General features: G+C 38.7%; 1 protein-coding gene across 1 annotated transcript in view; it reads left to right on the top strand.

Moving 5' to 3' along the window:
- LOC116507755 (neurexin-1-like) overlaps nt 1–21,660 on the top strand; it is a 305,988-nt gene that overhangs the window by 220,009 nt on the left and 64,319 nt on the right. The window contains exon 7 of the mRNA XM_032216082.1: nt 7,796–7,975. Within this exon, the coding sequence (XP_032071973.1) occupies nt 7,796–7,857 (62 nt within the window). The 3' untranslated portion in view covers nt 7,858–7,975. The remainder of the gene's footprint in view (nt 1–7,795; nt 7,976–21,660) is intronic.

Raw genomic sequence — 21,660 nt, 5'->3', positions numbered from 1 at the left:
ATTTTCTGGACCATCCTACATCAGGCGCCATTACTCTGGACCAGCAGGGAGGTGACACGTGGCTGGATCCGGACGATAGTTAACACCTCTCTCCGGGAGGGATCCTTCCCACTCCTCCTAAAGGAAGCGGTGGTGAGACCCCTCCTGAAGAAGCCTTCTCTGGATCCAGCCATTTTGAGCAACTATCATCCAGTCTCCAACCTCTCCTTTGTTGGGAAGGTTGTCGAGAAGGTGGTGGCCTTTCAACTCCGACGGTCTTTGGATGAACCGAATCTGGATTCCTTTCAGTCCGGTTTCAGGCCTGGTTACAGCACGGAAATTGCTTTGGTCATGCTGATCGATGATCTCTGGCGAGCCAGGGATAGGGGTCACTCCTCTATCCTTGTGCTTCTTGACTTCTCAGCGGCCTTCGATACCATCGACCATGGTATCCTTCTGCGACGGTTGCGGGAGGTGGGAGTGGGAGGCACCGTTCTTCGGTGGTCTCTCCTACCTCTCTGACAGGTCGCAGTCGGTGTTGGTCAGAGGACAGAGATCGACCCCTAGGCCCCTCAATTACGGGGTGCCGCAGGGTTTGGTCCTGTCCCCCCTCCTATTTAACATCTACATGAAGCCACTGGGTGAGATCATATGCCGGCACGGGATTAAATATCATCAATATGCGGACAATACACAGTTGTATCTGTCCACCCCGTGCCAACTCAGTGAAGCGGTAGAAGTGATGTGCCAGTGCCTGGAGGCTGTTAGGGTCTGGATGGGAGTGAACAAGCTTGCGCTCAATCCCGACAAGACCGAGTGGCTATTGATGCTCCCTCCCAAAGATGGTCCAGTTATTCCATCTCTCAGCCTGGGGGTGAAATTATACGCCCCTCAGAGAGGGTTCACAATTTGGGGGTCATCCTGGATCCGCAGCTGACTCTAGAACATCATTTGTTGGCTGTGACCAGGGGGGCCTTTGCCCAGGTTCACCTGGTGCACCAATTGTGACCCTACCTAGACCGGGAGGCCCTTCGGATAGTCACTCATGCCCTCTTCACCTCAAGACTGGACTACTGTAACGCGCTCTACATGGGGCTGTCCTTGAAGAGTGTTTGAAGACTTCAGCTTGTCCAGAATGCAGCCGCGTGAGCGATTGTGGGTGCACTTCGGTACACCCACGTTACACCTATCCTCCGCGAGCTGCACTGGCTGCCTATTGGTCTCCGGACACGCTTCAAGGTGCTAGTCGTTACTCTTAAAGCCCTACATGGTATCGGACCTGGGTACTTGAGAGACTGCCTCCTGCCAGTCACCTCCCAAAGACCTATTAGATCCCACAGACTAGGCCTCCTCCGAATTCCATCTGCCGGCCAATGTCGGCTGGCGACTCCTCGGGGGAGGGCCTTCTCTGTGGCTGCTCCGGCCCTCTGGAACGATCTCCCCATGGAGATCCGGACCCTTACTACCCTCCTGGCCTTCCGCAAAGCAGTTAAGACCTGGCTGTTCCGGCAGGCCTGGGGCTGTTGAGCCATCCAGCCCTATTCGAGGTTACGGCTATTATAATTTTAAATTGTTGTTTGTTTTATTTTATTTTTTAATTTTTTTTGTATCCCTTCCCCTTTTTTTTTTTGTGAGCTGCGTCCCTTGGGAATAGGGCGGCATACAAACCTATAAAATCCAAAAAAAATTCCAAAAAATATAAAGCCTTCTTAAAACACATTATAGACATCAAAAACAACAACCTAGTGCCAAGTCAAACTTTTAATGTGCAATCACCTCATCTTATCCCATTCCTTACAGGAAAATTCAGGTGTTCAAAGCTTTACAGAAGACTAGGAAGGTAGTCCCTGCCAAATTTCAGGAACAGAAGGTTAAGTTCTGTTCCGTAGGTTAAGTAGAGAGTCTTATTTCAAAACTCTAACTGGACGAACCTAAACCCTCTTCAGGTGTGATAAAAGTAACTTGGTTCTCAAGGTTAATAAAACAAAGGAGATTATTGTAGATTTTAGAAAGAGCCGGCATAGTCACATTCCACTTAGTATCAAGGTGGTCAACAGTATTAAGTATCTGGGAATGCAGCTCTGAACAATCTGAATTGGTCTCTTCACACGTCATCCTTAGTGATGTGTGCAAACCAGCATCTGCACTTCCTGCGTCGGATGAGGAGAGCACATCTTTCTCCTTCTGTCCTGGCCACTTTTTACAGAGGTGCAATTGAGAATGTTTTAACAAACTGCATCACTGTTTGATTTGGTTTGGTGGCAGCAGTGCCTCAGATAGAAAGTCCATACAGAGAGTGGTAATGGCAGCTGAAAAGATTATAAAAAGCTTAAAGTTTATAAGTGCTATGTGGTTAGAGCTCAAAACATTGTTAGAGACTCCACACACCCACTTTACAGTCTGTTTCTGTTGTTCTCCTCTGGGAGGAGGTTTCGAAGCATTTCTAGCAGGACTACCAGATTCTATAACAGCTTTGTTCCCTATGCCATCTGTCTGGCAAACTTGCAAGATTCATTTTTCTCGCCATGTACATGTATACATTCGGATTAGACTGGACTGTCTCACTGTGTCATATATATGTAGGTTTGTGGATATATACATAATTTGTATGTATGTATATGTATGTATGTATTTAGTCATGTTTATGTAATGTATGTTGGAGGTGGTGATCTTTTGATAGCTATATGCAATAAAATTTCATTTTAATGTATGCTGATTAGTATACATTTAAAGTGATAATAAAGTTATTGTAAATCTAAGTCTTCTCCAAACAAAATGTGGGTACTGCAAATCACTTGTGGAGTCACCCCCATCTTAACCCCATAGAAGCTATCCTTTTGCAACCAAATGTAATTGGAAAGAAGAGAGTGGATTCACACTAGATAGATCATGAACTGGGAAAACTTGGATTCTAATATCACCTCAATTCAAATTTATGTTTACAAGTCCTGATCAGACAATCCTGTTAATTAAGTCAGAACTACGAGTAAGCGTGTTATGGGGCCAACTAAACACAAGGGGGCGGGGCTAATTACAGGAAGTTATTGTGACCTGTATCTCACAAATGTATATATGTTCAATAAGATTTTTAATGATACTACCATATTCCTTAGGCTTTTAGGCTCCTTAGTGGTTTGAGAGAGACAGCTTGACTGTCAAGTGACTGACCTGAATTGATTTTGCAGTGTGGTCCATAAGGGAAGCAAGGAACTTATAGTACATTTGTTATGACACTTCGGAAAAAGGGCTCCTGACATTCAACAGAAAAGAGGAAGACTTGACAACTCATATTATATCTTCAGGGTTTTTTTTTTAACCCGCTGTCCTCAAGTGACTTACCAGAATCAAAAGATTAGTGCTGGAATATGTAATAAGTAATTTCTTATTTCACAGTTGACATCCTGGCTCATAGGTAAATCCAATGTGAAGAATTTTGGAGCCAATGCAATACCAGGTTTGGATCCTTTACACAGCTCTAGACTAATATTTCAGAATAATTCCTGTAAAATAAGATGTTTAAAATTATGTTTCATAATGAGTGCCCACAGAACCTGAAGTAAAAAGTAATGTTACATCTAGGATTTTCATATTAGATAACAAAAATTAGCACATAATAAAATCCTACTTAGGATAATAACTCCATTCACTTGATTTGTACATTGGCTAAGTTGTTGCTGCATTAGATCAGTCAACCCATTAAATCTATCCTGTACAGAGGTCTGACCTAGGGGAAGACCTGTCCACTCAAAACCATCTTTTGTTGAGCCTAATGCAGCTGCATATGTTGTGACCCCACTTAGACTAATAAGGTGGAACATAGCAAAATAGAATCTTGTTTAAGATTGCAGTCAAAAACAGGTAGTCCTTGCTTAGAGAGTTCATTTGTTTCCTATTCATCACTGTGTCACCTGCAATTGTTAAGTGAAACATCTTGTGACCCTGACTTGTAATTTTACTACTGGCTTCTCCATTAACTCTGCATCCCAAGCTGGTTGGGAAGCCCTCAAATAATGCTGAAGTGGTCATAAATGCTCACCAGTTGTGATGGTCATAATTGCAAGGCTTGGTCATCAAACTGTTGTTTTAACCCATCATAATTTTCATCCTTTTATAGTACTATTGTAAAGATACATTTATAAACTATTTGATTCTATTCCTAATGTCGCCAAATAATTCTAAAGGTAATTATAATATTAGCAAAGGATGAAAATATCCTGTACCAGAGTCAAATAAACTGATCTAGAAAGGCCAAAATTTCACTTGCTGTTATGCAGTTTCCTTTGACGTTCCCAGTAAACTGCTTTGAATTATGGATATGGAAAGTTTTGATAGATTCCCCTGGTTGACTCTAAAACATCAGACAATTGGGGAATTCAAATGATAGAGTTAGCCAAAATGGTAAAAAAATTATGACTTACTTATGAATAAGATTTCTCCTATTTGGTTCCCTCTGGATAGCACCATCCATTATTTTATTTAAAATCATATGGAAATCAACATGTCTGAATTTGTGCCAGCCCTAACAAGCAAGGATTAAAAGGCCTAGAAAAAAAACCATATTTTTAAAATCGATTTGTTAAGTGTGTAGCAAGCTAGAGCTTTTGGTCTGGCATAAAGTTCAACAACTCTTAAATGTAACTATCCATACCTTCAATTTAGTCAAATACATCACTGTATTATCACTGTACTCACGAGGGTACTATTTAGAAATGTATGTGGCTCAATCAGCTGCAAAGTGACCAGTAGTAGTTAAGGCTGTTTTAAGAATGTCTGAAAACTATGCAGTTAAGTGTTATTCTAAACATTTAATGCCCCTTGCTTTGAACTCTGGCAGAAACATTGGCTGTGTTATTATTTTCAAATAGAAGAATCTTAAGAAACTTAAGGAGTGGATATGAATGTACATGTTGTGGTAGGGAAGTGGTTAAAAATTGCAGGCTAACTCTGCCCATAGCCAAGAGTTTGATTCTATCCTTCCATCCTTCTGAAGTTGGTAAAATGAGGACTCAGATTGTTAAGCGCAATATGCTGGCATTGCAGTTGCATGGTTTCCATTTAAAAACAAGTAAGACAAGAACTGATTGTGAAGAACATGGGTTTGAGCAGCTTGTTATGCTGAATGCGTGGTGTGAAGCTGCTTGTTATTTTTGTTTAATTACCAACAAGGGCTAATTAAATCTCATAGCTGTGCTGGTATATTTGGGTGTATGGATATAAGGGTGATTTCATCCCAGTCACAGAAAGGAATAAACCTCCTTATCCTCATTGCCTGTGGTCCCATTAGCAGTTGAATTGCACAGCACTAATGAAGATATAGTTGTATGCTGTGCTTTCTGCATAATGTGCAGTTTTTCCCTCAGGCAGGATCCTGCCATCTTTCCGCTTCCTTCCCCCCACCCCTTTTTTGAGAGCGGGGTAGTGTTCTATGGTAAATCACTGAGAAAAATGAGTCAGTTACTATTCTCCCAAATTCTTAGCTAAACATTGAACTTCTTTTTTTTTTTTTACCTCTCAACTCCTTCCCTAAGGGGAGACAGTAAGGGAGGTAGCTCAGCTGTTTGTTGTCTCAATTACACCAGATATTTCTGTAGTTAATTATAAACATTTACATTATTCTGGGAGAACCCCTCTGGATTTTCATTTCTTTATACTTAGTTCAAACTATGTTCTGATTTTTACTTGCTCAGGCAAAAAAAGAGACTTTTTTGGGTCCTTCAGAGACTATTTTTTTAAGGGTCTATTTGGGTATAAGCAGGGAGTAAGGTTTGTATGTTTGAATACAACTAAAGTGACCCTAATTAATGGTCATTTTAAACCTGCTTTAAACATATAGATAAATTTACAATGTATGAATGAATATATGATTGGATATATTGAATGGAATTAGAAATTACCTGACAGCAATGTGATCTTGTTTCCTTCAACTGCACTATTTTTAAAAATTGCAAAGGACTTGAATGTGAGTTATTCATACTTTTATATATATAGTTATTCATACAGTTATTCAACTTTATATATATATATATATAATATATATATATATATATGTATGTATGTATGTATGTATGTATGTATGGTATATATATATATATACACATACATATTTATTTATTATCAGCACAAAAAAAAACATATATATATATAAATATATATAATATAATATATTATATATAATAATATATATATATATATATGTTTTCTGAGGTTTTCGCGGGTGTTAGTATGTAGGTCTCTAGTTGTTCGGTTTTCTCCCGCGTAGAATTGGAGATGTCTTGGCGACGTTTCGACGAAGTCACATTCGTCATCTTCAGGCTGCTGCTGACTACTTCAGGTTTGGTGTTTCCAGGAGTAGTGATATATATTTGTATAGGAATATAAAACAATGTCCCCTCAAATTTCACTGACAGCAAAATTAGATATTGTACTCCACTAACTTCAGAGGAAGACAAATGTTATTGTCAAGTAAAATCTTTTTGTGTTTTTTTTGTTTGGGGGGGGGAGGTTTGATAAAAAATTTGCGGTGGACTAAAGTGGATCAAAAAGTGGACTAAAAAGATTGTCCTCCTGAAAATAGTGTACAAATAGCAATACAGTTTTCTATGAAAACAACTTATGTGGAGGGATTTGCATTTTTACATTTTTTTATCAAGGACATTTACAGACAATTTAAAAGAACTGTATTAAAATTGCTTCTTGAGTAATTTGCATTATTAAACATAATGCACAGAAAACCTCTGTACAATATGGTAAACATGAAGACATTGTGAGCATATGTTTCTATGAATTTTTCTGTGAGTTTTAAAAATTCAGTAGGAAATACAAAGGCAAACTAGATATGCAATATTGTTAGAGACAATAAAACAATTTTTAAAGCTATTTGGCATCTATACTGACCAAAGCTGTTCTTTTAATTTAAAATCTTTGGGTAAATTCACATCATTTCCCAGTGATAAGATCTCATTTAATATGTATGCATATGGGAACTAGTTCTTTGATTCTGATAATACAAGGTTATACAGTAAGTAGAATTACTCCCCAACCCATCATACATCTGGATACTGATTTCAAAAATCTGAACATGAAAAATGATCAGAAAAAACCCAAATAATCTCAGAGCTTCGAAATTTAAGGAATATTAGTGCCAATTGAACAGACTGCAATAAAGTAAAAAATTGAAAAAAACAAGTACCCACTAGTAAGACTGTGGGGAGTGATAAATTACGAGCAGTAATTCAGACAGCATACCATGGATTACTAGTGTGATAGCAACTGGAATATCTGAACAAGTTCTAATTCCAGCATTGTGTGTTCAGCTTTGGAAGTGGATTATACACACATGCTCTTGAAAATCCTTAATGCATTTTCTTGTTTTGGGGTAGAGTTCACATTGTACGGAGGCCGGTGAATAAATTCAATCAAATGCTCTTACAGACGGCATATGGATTCTAGACATTTATAGACCTAGACATCTATACACAAATAGAGGTTTGTGAGTCTTGGGGGACAATAGTTGTACATGCCCTCTTACATCACATATTGCCTAAATAGGACTAATATCAAAGTCCTTTAAAAATAGCATATTGCCTCTCAGTTCTACACAGAATATTCCCAGGTCAATGAATATAGGATTTCAGTCTGTATATAAAGAAATATTTATAGAAAAGCAGGCAAAAATTGGAGAGGGGGTTCTGAGAGGGTGAGAATTATATTTTAAAAGGCTTGTAAAGGCATTAGAAAACCAAATGCATTAACATATATGGCACCTTGTTTCTTTTTTAGAGCGGACCCACTAATTAATTTGTTTTCTTTCTTACAGCGGGAAAACATACATATTTAGCAAAGGTGGTGGACAGATTACATATACCTGGCTCCCAATGATCGGCCCAGCACCCGAGCAGATAGACTGGCCATAGGGTTTAGCACAGTTCAAAAAGAAGCCATCTTGGTCCGTGTGGATAGCTCGACTGGGCTTGGTGATTATTTAGAGCTGCACATCGTAAGTACCATCAGCAAAATGCAATACTATTTGTCTGAAAGCTTCGATTTTAGCTTTTGCAATGGCTATTACAGTATTGTCCTTTTCTGAAATTGATCTTCTATCATTGAATAATATTTTTCCAAAGCAATTCAATGATTTCCATAATTCAGTCTCAGTTTTGGAAGAGATGTTGGCATTAAGAAACTAGCCCTGTTGCTTAATAGCAAATTATAAGAGTTTAAAGCATTTTGAATGAGCCGACCAGTATAATTTTAAAAGGCTGCAGATTTGGTTATGAATTGTTTTCATAAAATAGGATTCTCTTTGACCTATTGCAATTATGTATGAGATATGAAGCTATATATTAAAGTGTGAATATGGTATAATTATGTTTTGGCATGCTGGAAACAATGTAATCTCTTTTCATCGTTTTGTGTGCTAAGTGCACACTAAAAATCTCACAATTGTACCATATGACACCAAATCTAACATGGAAACAATAGGTGTAACTTTTTAATTATTATTTTGTGTAACTTTTTATTAATAAAAAAGTTAAAGAAATATGACAAAGAAAAATATGTAGTATAAAACAATCATTCCAGCAGTAAGAAAATCACTTTTACATATACTCATTCAATGTATAATAATAAATAATAATAATAATAATAATATAATAACAACAACAACAACAACAACAACAATAATAAAATAATAAAATATGTTTCTCTTGCATAATTAATATATTTTAACCTATTGTTTTGTGTAAATGAGTCCCATTTCTTCATTATACTTGTCTATAAAGTTTATGTCTATAAACAGGCAGCTCCTAGGTGGCAAATGCAATCAAGTAACAATATCGGGTAACTTAAATATTGTAGAGTGAACCAGCTTGGTTAAAGCATCAGGCTAGAAACCAGGGACCATGATTTCTAATCCTATCTTAGATACAAAGCCATTTCGGTAGCTATGGGCTAGTCACGTTCTCTTAGCCTAGGAAGGAAAAAGTGGCAAAACACTTCTGAAAAACCTTGCCAAGAGAAGTACAGGAGTCTAGTCTCTTGAGAACTGGACACAATTGAATAGAAGAAAAAACAGGAAACTTGCAATGTATGGTTGAAATTTCTGTGCAAGTGTAATGTATCCTGTGGAATTCAGGTACCATAGTTAGAAATGCTAGACCTCAAGTTCCCTGAAAGCATACAAAACCCCAGAAGACTGTGATGTGTCTGAAAGACTTTTCTACTTTCCTTATTATGTCTAAAAAGGAATGTGGAGAAGCTTGTGTCCTGAACAGTGTGGTTTTTGGAATATCTGGCCCATAAAGAGTTAAGACCAATTTCATTTTGAGTTGAACTGGAATTTTGTACATTCCAAAGCGGATGCATGGGCTAGGAGTAATGCACAAATTTGAATATCCAAACTAGCCATTGTTAGAGCTGTCCACATCATTGGTCTCAACTACAGTACTATATTGTAGCTCAGTGGTATGAATGTCAGGAAAAGATGTATTAGTATTAGCAAATTTGCAAAAGAATCTGTCAGAGGAATTGTAATGGTCCTATTTGGTTGGATATGTTGTTAATCCTGACAAGAGCTGACTGATCCTATCATTACCATGAGGTGATAAATTTTGAATAGAAAACAGTTGGCACCCTGAAAGGTCTAGTAGGGTAATTTCAAGTTGCCTTAGAGCAAACAAGTAGCAATCAGCATGGAAAGTGTCTGGATTTTTATGGCATAATAAATAAATGATCAGTTGAGATAAACTTAAGTAGGGCAACTGAGCATTTAGAGTTTACATTAATCTCAGCTTTGTTAATACATTAAATTTGAGCCAGATTTAACAGCAACCTTGCTACTTCACTGAAGAAGAAATAACTCCTCTGGCAAGAAATTAGTTATTGATCTATTAGCAATATACACTGTCACCTCGGAAAATGTTCAGTGATATTATTTCTAAATCGCCTCATCCCATCTAGCTAAGTTATGTGTGATCTGCTCTTTTATATCCCAAACTTTCCCTGTTAGTACCTTATCTTATTACTCATTTATTTTGATATTGTAATGCTGTCAGTATTGGCATTGCGTTATATTTGTTCAGCAACCTTAAGGAACAGTAACGCTCCTCTTAAATCATTTTAATGCTGCCTTTTAGGAACAGATTTTACAAGCATTTTGTTTTTAAAAACAAAATAAAACTAATGTGATGCAGTTTTTAAAGCCAAGTCAACAAAAGAGTTGTGCAACATTACCATACACTTAGTAATAATGACAGCAAAACAAAAAGAATGGTAATGCTAAAAAAAAATAATCTAACAGCAAAGCAAAGAATTATCCTTAAGATGTTTCTAGATTTCTTGGCCACTGTCTTGAATCATGAACGCTATTCCTTGGAAATATGCCTTATTAGTTGTCGCAGTCAGCCCAGATGTCAGACTGTATTGGCATTTTATCCACCGTTGAGTCTTTCCTAAAGACCTGGCATAGCCAATGTTGTCGTCCTTGTGTTATTAATAATTCATAGACAGTCAGATATTTAGATTGGATTTGTTGTTCTCCACCTTGGTTTTAGGTTAGGTTTAGCATTTATATCAAAATCCAATGCAATGACAAAGGCAGATGTTCTTTTTTAATAATATAAAGGTAATGTTGCAGGATGTAAGCGTTCCAAATAAGCTGCCTTAAGAATTGATTCATGGCCATTTTGTCAGGTGCATGGTTGTTTCCAGAGTTTGGAATTGCACCCAAGCCATCTATTGTGGGTACTACCTTTGCGTTCTTTTTGCCCATCATTCTATTTCCAGGTCTTTATATTTTGATTTTTCTCCAGCTCTTTTCTCTCTTCTGCTGTTCTAGGTACTGCACATCCAAATTCACAGTTTTTTGTCTTTCTTATTGATAATTGTCAAGGCTGGGGTGTTCTGTGGCAGGTGCTTGTCTGTTTGAATTCTAAAGTCCCAGAAACACTTTAGCTTCTTCATTTCATCTATTATTTCTCTATTTTGTGGTCCCACTAGATCTTTCCTGCAGGCAAATAGTACTTCTTGTAGATATATATTGCACTGTTGTTGCTACTCTGTCACTGTTGTTTATGGTTAGTTTGTGCAGTCTTTTTGCAGCAGCTCAGTAGTGGTTCATTGTTCCTGTTGTTTCTTCTCCTTTTCTTTTTCCTTCTCTTTTTCGTTCTTTTCCTTCTCCCCTTTCCGTTCATATTCTGTTAGATGTTGTGCCCATATCCAAATACAGTGATGACATATACTCCTTGTCACAACAAACTGGTAGAAAATTGCTGTTTGATTCTGACTTCACCATTTGCATTAATATTTACATCGATTTATGTAAAGAGCCTTCCCAGATTAATTGTCACTAAAATGGGGAATTGAAACACACTGTTCTTTAAGGCAGAGGTCTCCAACTTTGGCAACTTTAAGCCTGGTGGACTTCAACTCCCAGAATTCCCCAGCCAGCTTTGCTGTTGCTTTAAGGCACTGTCAAGTGTTTGGAATATTAGGCTGCATCTTAGAATTATATGTCTTTTAAAAAAATATTTAAAGAAGTTTTTCAACAGAATTGAAATCAGTGCAAGTTTTGAATGAAAGAATGAAAACTAACAAGAAAGTGAAGAAGAAAACATAGGAATAGAAACAGAAAAGAAAAAAGAAAAATTCTAAAAGAAAGTGGTTGCTGATCATCTAGATCAGGGATAGTCAACCTTTTTATACCTACTGCCCACTTTTGTATCTCTGTTAGTAGTAAAATTTTCTAACTCCCACCGGTTCTACAGTAATGGTGATTTATAAAGTAGGGAAGTCAATTAAATTAAAAAAAGGAAAGTGCTTCAGTATTGGACAAAACCTACCACCCACCATGAAAGCTGGAACGCCCACAAGTGGGCGGTAAGGACCAGGTTGATTACCACTGATCTAGATATCCTTATAGATATTTTTAAAAACTTACCCTCTTTCTCTATGATTACAGCATAATTTCCTTTTTCTATAAGCTACTCAGTCTAATCATCAAACTCATAAATAAAAACTTTTGTTTTTCTCATTTCAAGTCCAAAGCTCTGAGCCCATTTTATCATGCATCTTTTATTTATTCTTTTTCCATTTCAAATAGGCAATAAAATTGCATACATTTTAGAAATTATATATTCATTATTGTAATAGTTCAGCCTCAAATTCTTTCTTCTACTGCACTTTATCTACTTTATCTGCTGCCCTTTATATTTTTCTTAATTGTGCATTCAAAAATCATTGAAAACTAAAGCCCTCTGCAGTCAGGTGCTCTCTTTCCATCTTATATTCCCCATGTTCCTGTTCTAACAACCAGAATTGTATCTCAGAGTGTGGCTGCCATGTGCAAGATGGCAGTGTGTCAGTGGTGGAATTTAAAATTTTTTACTACCGGTTCTGTGCGCATGACTTGGTGGGCATGGCAGGGGAAGGATACTGTAAAATCTCCATTTCCTCCTGATTAGTTGGGACTTGGGAGGCAGAGAATGAGAATGATGGGTAGGGCAAGTCAGAGATGGTATTTACCAGTTCTCTGAACTACTCAAAATTCCACTACTGATTTTCCAGAAATGATCAAAATCTGCTGAATACCACCTCTGCACTGTGTGATAGTAACATTCATACAGATACTAAGAGTGCTGTCATTGTTAAAATAATGTAAATGATGATACTAAATTACAGTTGGATGATCTACATTGACCTTAAATGTCCACAGTGTTTTGTATTCAAATGGTAAGAACCATAGAATTATAGAATGTAAGGTTGGAAATTCCCTTCCAATGCAGAAAATTATTTATATGGCATAACTAGTGTTTCCAGGGACCACTGAGGTAGATGAGAAAAAAGATGTGACTACTTTAATGAGTTGCAAAACAGGGTCTAAATTTGAGTTTCCACATGTTCCAAAGGACTTTCTTAGTCCTCAGGCATGTGTGATCACACAGATCACAATGTCTAAGGGCTAGTACCGCAATAGGTATGACTCTACTTAATATATGTATATAGACATTTGATTGTAGGATACACATGCATGTGCTTAACTTCTATGATTTCCTGAATTACTTAAAAAAATTGTATCATGCCAACATACCTCACAGGGTAAATTATTTGTAAAAATAATAAAGGTGAGATACAAACAAACAAGTAAATAAATAGAATGCAACCTTAATAGACTGCATAGTTTATGCTATTTTGTAGTTGCAGTCCACATGATACCTCGGGGCTGTGACTTGTAACTTCATTAGAATTTTGATTGATATCTGCATTTCAGAATGAACTTTTTTTCTTATGAAGATAATTCTTGGATGATCAGTATTGATGTTCACTTGAGATTCACTCACTTATTCATTCATATTCATTCAGTTTGTATAGCTCCCATCTTGCATATGCAAATGTGGGCCATAAAGTATAGGGCATTCTGAGGCCTGTGGGCATTACTTCTGAACTGAGGTGTATTAAGAAATCTCAGAGTTGTTCATTATTCCTGAACTACATAATCCTTGCATAACTATGTTTAAGGCTAAAAATAGATCCTCATCATTATGCTTTGCCCCACATAATACCCTTAAAGTGTTTAGAAATGGTTGCCATGTGTGTTTGAATATCTATAAAATGAAGATTACTTTGACTGAGATTAAATTACTGACATTTATATTGGCACATCCGTACAGTTTTGTGGCAACATTCTAGAAATAATTTATGCTTGCCTTTTTCTGGAATTTTTTCACTCCAGGTTAGCCTGCAGCCCTAGAAATTCCTAATGGTCACTTCAGCAATCACTAACTAGATTCAAACCTTCTTATCTTTTCTCAAAATCAGCTGAGGTCAATTAAATGCTGCCATCTGCTGTGATGCTTACATTTGTATCTGTATCTATGTATATTGCTCTCAGGAAACAGAAGATAAATAATACAGGAATCAACCAGAATCTGATAAGAGGAGTGGTGTGATACGTAGCATAGGTGGTTCCTGGATGTGATGGTTTGATGTTCAAACTTTTCTGGATAGGGTGTATACTGTATACTAAAAAACATTTCTGGGACTGTGCAATTAGATAATTCTTAAATTAGCACAAAAATAATTTATTAATCTGGATTTGTAAACTGAACTGCTGTGCTCACTTCTGCCAGAATAAATTTCATTTTTTAAAATAATTTGGGTCCATTCCAGTAAGACTGCTGGCTTCATTTCTGTTCAATTCTCACATGGATTATAGTGTATATGTCTATAAGTATAATAGAAAGGAATTGGAGAAAGTCCTCCCTTTCTCCAAGAAAGGCATCAGTTCAGCTGAAAGTGAGGTTTAAATTGCAAACATTTTGTGCACATCTGTATAAGTCTCTATGTTCATCTGGGGATAACTCTTGTACAGAATAGTGTCGGGAATGTACAGTTGCCAAGTACTGCTATATTTGCTCTCCCTGGACTAGTTCTTTTACAGCATTCTGTGTGCTATTTTCCAATGTCTAATTGCTTAGATCTGGGAGAAATAAATAAACAAAGAAAGACCAACTACAATACAATACAATATAATGCAATGCAATGCAATGCAATACAATGCAATATAATACAATAACAGAGTCAGAAGGGACCTTGGAGGTCTTCTAGTCCAACCCCTGCCTAGGCAGGAAACCCTATACAATTTCAACAAATGGCTATCCAACATCATCTTAAAGACTTCCAGTATTGGAGCGTTCACAACTTCTGGAGGCAAGCTATTCCACTGATTAATTGTTCTAACTCTCAGGAAATTTCTCCTCAGTTCTAAGTTGCTTCTCGACTTGATTAGTTTCCACACATTGCTTCTTGTTCTACCCTCAGGTGCCTCAGAGAATAGTTTGACTCCCTCTCTTTGTGGCAACCCCTGAGATATTGGAACACTGCTATCATGTCACCCCTAGTCCTTCTTTTCATTAAATTAGACATATCCAGTTCCTGCAACAGTTCTTCATATGTTTTAACTTCCAGTCCCCTAATCATCTTTGTTGCTCTTCTCTGCACTCTTTCTAGAGTCTCCACATCTTTTTTTACATTATGACGACCAAAACTGAATGCAGTATTCCAAGTGTGGCCTTACCAAGGCATTATAAAGTGGTATTAACACTTCACGTGATCTTGATTCTATCCCACTGTTTAGAACTGTGTTGGCTTTTTTGGCAGCTGCTGCACGCTGCTGGCTCATATTTAAATGGTTGTCCACTAGGATTCCAAGATCCCTCTCACAGTTACTACTATTGAGCAAGGTACCACCTAGCCTGTACCTGTGCATTTTGTTTTTCTTGCCTAAATGTAGAACCTTACTCTTTTCACCATTGAATTTCATTTTATTAGATAGCGCCCAATGTTCAAGTTTGTCAAGATCCTTCTGTATCTTAAGCCTGTCTTCCGGAGTGTTGGCTATTCCTGCCAAATATACGGTTTTGAGTCTAAAACAATGGCTGTGCAGTTTGATAATGCGAATTTTGCAATGGGCCTCACGAAAACCTCTGAAAAGAGTTATGTGTGTCATATGGGAAAAGCAACAAGCTTTAAAACAATAAAAATGATAGATATTAAAGAATTCAATACAGCACATTCAATTTGTGTGCTTATATCTGCTTTCCCCAACTTAGCACCATTGTCTTGGCCAGTATGGCTGGGAATTGTAGAAACTGAAGGTCAGCAGCTTAGAAAATGATTTTTACATTTTCTATATTTTGTTCAAAAATAAAAGAACATATGGAAAAGAACTTTGGAAAACAAGATCTAGAATGCCAAAAGATGATGAAAATAAAATATTTATTTTATTAATATCATTGCACTTTATGAATGCTGATACTGATTGGGGTGTAAGAGGATAGGATTTTAACAATGCTGTGCTTTTTTATAATCAGGTTTAGGGTTTGTTTCAAGGGACATTTAAAATTTATGGTATATTTACTAAGTGAAATGGGTAGGCAGAAAAGCTTTTTTTTGTTACCAATAATATAATTAGCACTCTGATTTTTGTAATTGCCAATCTCAGAATTGCTTGCTGTTTAATATAATGTAGTCTTTTAAATGTATTTTTAAAAAGCTTGATTTAAATTCCATTGAAACAATGAAAAGATTGTAATTGCATTGAGTCACTTAATGCTATTTCACTCTCCTGTTCACATAGTTCTAATGCTATCTAAAAAATTAGTTGGGTGTGTGTGTTCCCATGATGGAAAGTTCCTTCATTAATGTAATCTCCCAAGTGTAAAAATTGACAAATCTGAGATGGTTTGAAAATCATCCTATTTAAAGCAGAGCTTTCTATTTAATAGATCTCTCCCCCCCCCCGCCCCGCCCCAAATGGTCACAGTGAGGAATGTTCACTCACATTAAGTGCCATCTTCAGGTTGAAAAACTGTAAGGTGAAATTGCTTGAATTGCTTTACTTCTTTTATTGAGTTATATGCTGCTCCAATCAATATATGGATTTGTGGCTTATAACTTAGGATAGTTAGAATACCTGAAAGATTCCTTCCGCGGGAATAAAATGAATAAAATGGAGGTCCCATTAGAAACCATGCACTGCTATTCTGATACAAGGCTGTGCTAATTGTTTCACAGGTTGCTGCAGACAGGATACTCTTAACTTTGCTGATAATTTCAGCAGAAACATCTTCAATGAATACACATGTATTTATTGGTAACTTCAGAAAGTCAATAGCCTTGATGAGCCTTTAGAAGGAGGTAGCAATAGCAATAGCACTTACTGATATACCACTTTACAGTGCTTTACAGCCATCTCTAAGTGGTTTACGCATATTGCCCCCATCAATCTGGGTTTTCATTTTACCAACCTCGAAAGGATGGAAGACTGAGTCAACCTTGAGCCTGTGAGATTTGAACTGCCAAATTGCAGGCAGCGAGCAGTCAGCAAAAGTATCCTGCAATACTGCACTCTAACCACTGTGGTAGCACAGTGTAGCCTGTTCAGTATTTTGAGACTGGTGGAATTGGCCCCAAAAGTAGTTCTGGTTTAAAATATGGACACTGCAAAAAAATAAATAAATCTGCTTTTCCAAGTAGTAGTAGCCAAAACTAACTGGACTATGATTATTAAAAGACATCTGCAAGCAGTAGCTGAGAGCTCAGTGGCTGAGATGCAGCTCAACCTCCTACCTTTCTCTTACCTTGGTTTAACTTAGCAGCTGGCTGTTGCATACCATTTCAAATTTAATATTTCCTGCAATGTCCTGGACAATACTACATATAATTAAGGGAGTAGGGAGACATCCATGCCACATACACCATCTGTTTCCAAAAATGGAAGTTATACCACACAGCTAGTTCCAGGGGACCAGTCATTACCTTCAACTGCAGGCTCATATGTGTTGCTTGAATGGAGATATGTATTGGAATTAACATGTTAATTAGCTGGCTATTTCTTGTTTTTTTATAAGGTCCATTCATTATTGCCATTGCTTATTATTCAAGTGTGCCACTTGCTTATGCTAATTTTAAAATTATTCCTGCTTTTTTCTTTTTTTTTCTTTAATAACTATTTATGACTCTTAGAAAAATACACCTAATTAATACCTAGGCACAGTGCTGCAATTAGATGTTAATCAGATTTGATTTCGAGAGTAATGCACCAGCAATCTCCAATCTCATGAGTTATGACTGATGAAAACTTGATTATCCTAGTTATGAAGTTCATGATTCTGAAAGATTCCCCTGTCCCTTCAAGCTCAGCTCAGGGCCCATTCCAGTTTATATTTCGCTTCACTTCTTACTTTCAGTAGGGATAAATTACTTCAAAATGAGATGTAATCATGGCAGAAAGAAAGTTAAGCACAAACTTAAAATAAAGGACCGCAGTAACTGGCACATATTGACCTGAGTGAATAATCTCTAAATTCAGCAAAGGTTGTTTCTATTATTATATTAAACTAAGGATGGCAGTCTGGCCAATTATAGTCTCTTCATTTGCATTATAATGGAAATAAATTATCAGGGCAAGTTGCTTATGACTTTTAAACTAGAAACTCTGTAGATTTTGGCAAAGGTGTCATTTGGGGAGTACAAAGGCAGCTTTTTCAACTATGGGTTGAAAAAGAGCACAGTTTTAAAATAAATGCCTGCTGCTGTGGGTGGCATGGAAGAGTGTACTAAATTACCATTGATTTAGACTAATTGGGTTCTAGTGGGCTGTGTGCCCTCTATTCCTGTCCCCTACTTTCTGTCACTGTTTCAGGGATATCTAAACTTAGGATCAATTTAACCTGTACCGTATATACTCGAGTATAGGTCGATCCGAATATAAGCCGAGGCACCTAATTTTACCACAAAAAACTGGAAAAGTTATTGACTCAAGTATAAGCCTAGGGTGGGAAATGCAGCAGCTACCGGTAAATTTCAAAAATAAAAATAGATACCAATAATGTTTTGAATATTTATTTCAAAGAAAAACAGTAAACTAGCTCTGTAAGTGGAAAAGAGGGTCATAAAAACAATATGGTATCAACAATAACTTTAAAAGTACAAAAACCTTAGCTCATTCAGCAACCAAGCTAAAACACAAGAGTTAAAATCCTTCAAAACTCATAGGCTCATAATATACATTCTACCAGTGTCCTGCCTGTGCCCATTGAATATACAACCTGCCCTGTGTCCATTAATTACAGCCTGCCATTGCCCATTGAATAACATATACAGCCTGCCTGTGCCCATTAAATATACAGTAGCCATTGTAAAAATTTGCTCTGGATAACAAATTATTATCACACAATACCGGTGTATTCAATGAAATACTTCACTCACCTCATGATTAAGGTGACCAGATTTCGAGGTAAAGAGGGACACCTTTGACCGGGGGGGGGAGGGAGCTAGCCGCGGCGGTTACTGCCAGCCCACGGCCTTGCTAGGGACGTCTGGTCACCTTAATTATACACATCCTCTCTCTCTCTATTCACTATGTCACGGCACACTAGTGTGCCACGGCACAGTGGTTTGAAAACACTGGTCTAAGAGACAACATGCACTGCAACAGAAGGAGTGTTCCCATAAAGCTAAGGTTTTCAGGACCTACAATTTTACCATCCAAAACAAGAGTGTCAGCATCGGTGTGCACAGAGTATAAGGACATCCAGCAGCTCTCCCATTCATTCCCCAAAGGATTCCCAATGACCCCATAAACCATTTTACCATGTTCACACTCTTCCCTACCTATAAATACACACAGTGCTACAGTAATGCTAAGGGTTTTCTTGCTTCTTTTTTTTTCAGCAATTTTTTTTTTTTTTTGTCTTTGTTTGTGTTCAGCAACTGTCACAAGGGCTTATAGACAGACAGCTAAAGAAAGGGGATCCGAGGTCAAGTCTGACACCCCCAAAATATGAATCAGCAGATTATCTGTTTGGGTCCCCCTTTTCCTTTCCTCCCTAACCTAGTTAGCCCCATTCCTTTTTGTGTGTGTGTGTCGGTTGTGTGCAGAGCATATAGGGGTGACCTCATGTTGATGAGTCAGCAGTGTCTGGACTCTGCACACAGAAGGCTGCAGCCAGCAGATCAAGGGGGTAATTCAGTCCACCTCATCCCTTTGTAAAACACCCCCCACCCCAGCCGCTCTGTGAAACACCCCCCACCCCCAGCCGCTCCTCAGTCCCACCCGTTCCCAGACACTGATGAGTCAGCACTACTTGCCCAGATGGGGACAGCGCACCCAAGCTTAGGTAGTCCGAGAAGAAGCGGGGAAGGCCCCACTTCTTCTTCTTTCCACCCACCTCCGCAGAAGGAAAACTCAAAGCATCACGGCGATCCCGGGAAAAAGAGGCGAGCCGGGAGCGGCGGCATTTCTCTCTCTCTCCCTCTCCCTCTCTTTGCCGCGACCTGCCGCCGGCGGGCAACAAGGACGGCCACCCACGCCGCAGATCCACGTCCAGCAGGGAGGAGGAGGAGGGAAACCCACCCACCTGTCAGCCACGGGAGAAAGGAAGTCGGCGAGCGGAGGAAAAGACGGGGGAAAAGGAAGCTCGGCGGGTGAAATGCGGTCCCCGCCAGGATCTCACCTCGCCCTCTTAGCCTCCCCACCCTTGACACACATGCACGCACACGCACCCTCCGCCTAGCCCGCCAGAACATTCCCGGGGGGAACAGCCGGGGGTGGGGGGAGAGAGAGCGAGAGAGACGCGATCGCGTTCCCGGCAGTCCAGAGCAGGAGGCGCTTTTTTCCAAAAATAAACACAGTGGATCATCTATCTCAGTGTTTTCTCCACCTTGGAGACTTGAAAGTGTGTGGACTTCAACTCCCAGAATTCTGGGAGTTGAAGTCCACATATTTTCAAGTCTTCAAGGTGGAGAAACACTGATCTATTAATATAATTAGTTATAATAGTTGGGAGGGAAAAGCGCTTGGTGCAAAGAAGGACTTTCTTTCAACCAGCGGAACCCCCTGGCGCAATCGGGCTGCGATTGGCGGCCGTCTTGCTACAATCCGCGCCGAGCTCTGATGAGGGGGAAATTAGATTCCGGCTGATGCGGCAGGGGCTGCGCTGGTGGGGACGGGTGGAGGGGATGGGACTTGGAGTCCTACCATCTTGGCGAGTGGGGAGTCTCATCCCACCCCCCCCCCCCCCCGCCCCCGCCAGCGCAGCCAGGCTGCGATCGGCGGCCGTCCTTGCTACAATCCGCGCCGCCCGCCTCATCAATGGGGTAAAGTCCTTACGTCCAGCTCTCATGCGGGCGTAAGGAAAGTCCCTCTTTCCCCTCATCAGAACACAAGCCCGGGAAGCGAGTGGAAGTTCTCTGCGCGACTGAAACGGAAGCCACGGCAGGAGAGTGAGGCTGCTGCCGGCCATTTCACCTCGCGCAGAGAACTTCCACTGGGTCCCGAAATGGAGGAGAAAAAGGGGCGCCCCTTTTTCTCCTCCATTTGGGCAAATTTTTCACTGACTCGAGTATAAGCCGAGGCAGCTTTTTTCAGCCCAAAAAGTGGGCTGAAAAACTCGGCCTATACTCGAGTATATACGGTAAGCATAAATAAAATGGTAAGCCAAAATTGTACCACTTTTATGAACATTCACCTTGTTTTCTTTTATGGAGATATGAATATTTACTACAACTAAACAATCAGGCTATCTAGGTTTATTTTACCATGTTTGTTTTCTATGTACAAGGAATGTGCAGTCTACCCCTCAGAATGCATTGAAAGATAGAATAGTGTCTCTTAAAATTTATATCATATTATTTAGGATCTTTCCATATTTCCTTAAGCATCAGATGCTCACCACAGTTAAGTAAAGGGCATTTAATCTGACAGACTGCAGGTCTGATCTTATTTGGCATACCTTCTGTTTCTCATTAGCCTATTGATTGGTCCATGTATATAGCCACAAACAAATGTCATGTTCCATGAGGACTTCAGCCTTTAGGATCGATTCCAATGGTGGTAACTAGTAACCATTGGAATATGGGTGTTGTGCCATTTTTCTTTTTATTTGCTATAAGTACATATCAGAGAATGGCAAGTTAAAATGTACATAGCAAAATAAGAGTGTGGATTTCTTCCAATGTTGAAAAAAGTTTCTGATATTTTAATTTTGTGTGTAGGAGAATGTTAATTAGTCTATTCTGGTCTCATTATCCATCCCTTTTGAAATAAAGTGAGGGACTGATTTATAGGTGGCAGAGTGTTTGAAGGACCATAACAAAAGCAGGAGTGGTCAGTCTTAAAACACA

This window comes from Thamnophis elegans, chromosome 4 (assembly GCF_009769535.1).
Source record: "Thamnophis elegans isolate rThaEle1 chromosome 4, rThaEle1.pri, whole genome shotgun sequence".
Classification (NCBI taxonomy): domain Eukaryota; kingdom Metazoa; phylum Chordata; class Lepidosauria; order Squamata; family Colubridae; genus Thamnophis; species Thamnophis elegans.
This window is presented reverse-complemented; position numbering and strand designations above follow the sequence as displayed.